Below are 1623 nucleotides of genomic sequence, written 5' to 3'. Positions count from 1 at the left end.
ATGCTCATACGGCGGCAGTCAAGAGACGCAGTGTAATTCCCACGTATGTGATGTGGATCTGCTGTACGCACTGCATGCCATCTATTGACGAATAGCATTTTTTCGAATTTTTGACTTAATACTTAATACTTAAACTTTTTTTAATTTTTTTCTCAGCCAGAACCATCTCCCAGACGTGGTGATTGGTGATTTTTATTGGTTTGTGTATTGATTTTTATTGGTGATTGGTGATTCTGAATATGCTCACACGGCGGCAGTCAAGAGACGCAGTGTAATTCCCACGTATGTGATGTGGATCTGCTGTACGCACTGCGCCATCTATTGACGAATAGCATTTTTTCGAATTTTTGACTTAATACTTAATACTTAAACTTTTTTTAATTTTTTTCTCAGCCAGAACCATCTCCCAGACGTGGTGATTCTGAATATATCTTCAGTTAGCGCGATTGATTGACAAATCACGGAGAAAAGCGAGCTCAAACAAACACACACACACACACACAAGATTAGCCAAATTATAGTATAGATAGATACATATAATTACATGTATGTGTTTATATATATAGCTAAGGTTAGTGCTAAGAGCCATAGTCAAACATCTTAGCCCGTATATAACATTTGTAAAAAAAAGAGAAACAAAAAACAAATTAAATAATATGTTTAAGCTTTTTTTTTTATACCAGTTAATATAGAAAGAGTATTTATATCCTATATGTGCTTTTCAGCCAGTGCATGATTGCCATTTATCTCATTACAGTTAGTTATGCTATGGTATTATTATAGACTATTATATAATACTATGTATTAGAGCTGATATCATAAGGTTTAATACAAATATGACAAATCTTCTTACATTTCAACATGAAATTGTACCTGCCTGTAGTTGGTGCTGTTTCATTGCCTTAATTCATTAAAGCTAATTCATCAAAAAGACAGCAAAGAATCATTATATTTTCCAAATCGAATGTTACAACTTACCTTTACACTTTGGTCACTAGAACATGTGGCCATCCGACGTCCATGAAAATCATATGCCACATCATGTATGAGATCTTTGTGATCGGCTGATATACTTCTCGCAACAAACATCACGGCTTCTATGTGGTTTTCAGTGTATAAGAATATCTGAAAGTTTACATACACATTAACATAGATCACAACACCCCTACCAACAACAACAAATTGAACAACAACAACAACAACAACAAAATAGCAGGCAGCAATGTACTTTTCTGTAACGCTTGAATCTCCATTTGATCTACCAATTTGATAATCTAATTTATTGGGGGTTAGTAACAATAATTACTACGAGTATCTTAAATACATTTTAAAGTAACAAATTTACATCAATCAATGGTTATATTTTACTAAATATTATTGTTTTGCAAATACTAAGCCTACATGAGTAAAAATATCAGGAGAGAAATGAAAGTGTCAATGACACTGTAGCTCACCCCAAAAAAGGTCACAAATGAGTGAGTGAGAAGAAGTCAGTTTTAATTGAGCAACCATCGACGTACATTATAGAAACGAAGAATATATATGGGGGTGGGGAACACCCATTATATACTCTTGATAATTATATGTGTAATTTTTTATGTAAAAATAATAAATAATATTATA

The 1623-nt window shown here is 32.9% G+C and overlaps 1 protein-coding gene across 2 annotated transcripts in view; it reads right to left on the bottom strand.

Annotated features, from left to right (window-relative positions):
• Nucleotides 1-1623, bottom strand: part of LOC106805003 (nucleoporin seh1-like) — a 16247-nt gene that overhangs the window by 11020 nt on the left and 3604 nt on the right. For both annotated transcript variants that reach the window (XM_014806460.1, XM_014806461.1), the window contains exon 2: nt 979-1125. In XM_014806460.1, coding sequence (XP_014661946.1) covers nt 979-1089 — 111 coding nt within the window. In that variant the 5' untranslated portion in view covers nt 1090-1125. The remainder of the gene's footprint in view (nt 1-978; nt 1126-1623) is intronic.

The sequence above is a fragment of the Priapulus caudatus genome, unplaced genomic scaffold (genome assembly GCF_000485595.1).
Source record: "Priapulus caudatus unplaced genomic scaffold, Priapulus_caudatus-5.0.1 Scaffold96, whole genome shotgun sequence".
NCBI classification, from domain to species: Eukaryota; Metazoa; Priapulida; class Priapulimorpha; order Priapulimorphida; family Priapulidae; genus Priapulus; species Priapulus caudatus.
This window is presented reverse-complemented; position numbering and strand designations above follow the sequence as displayed.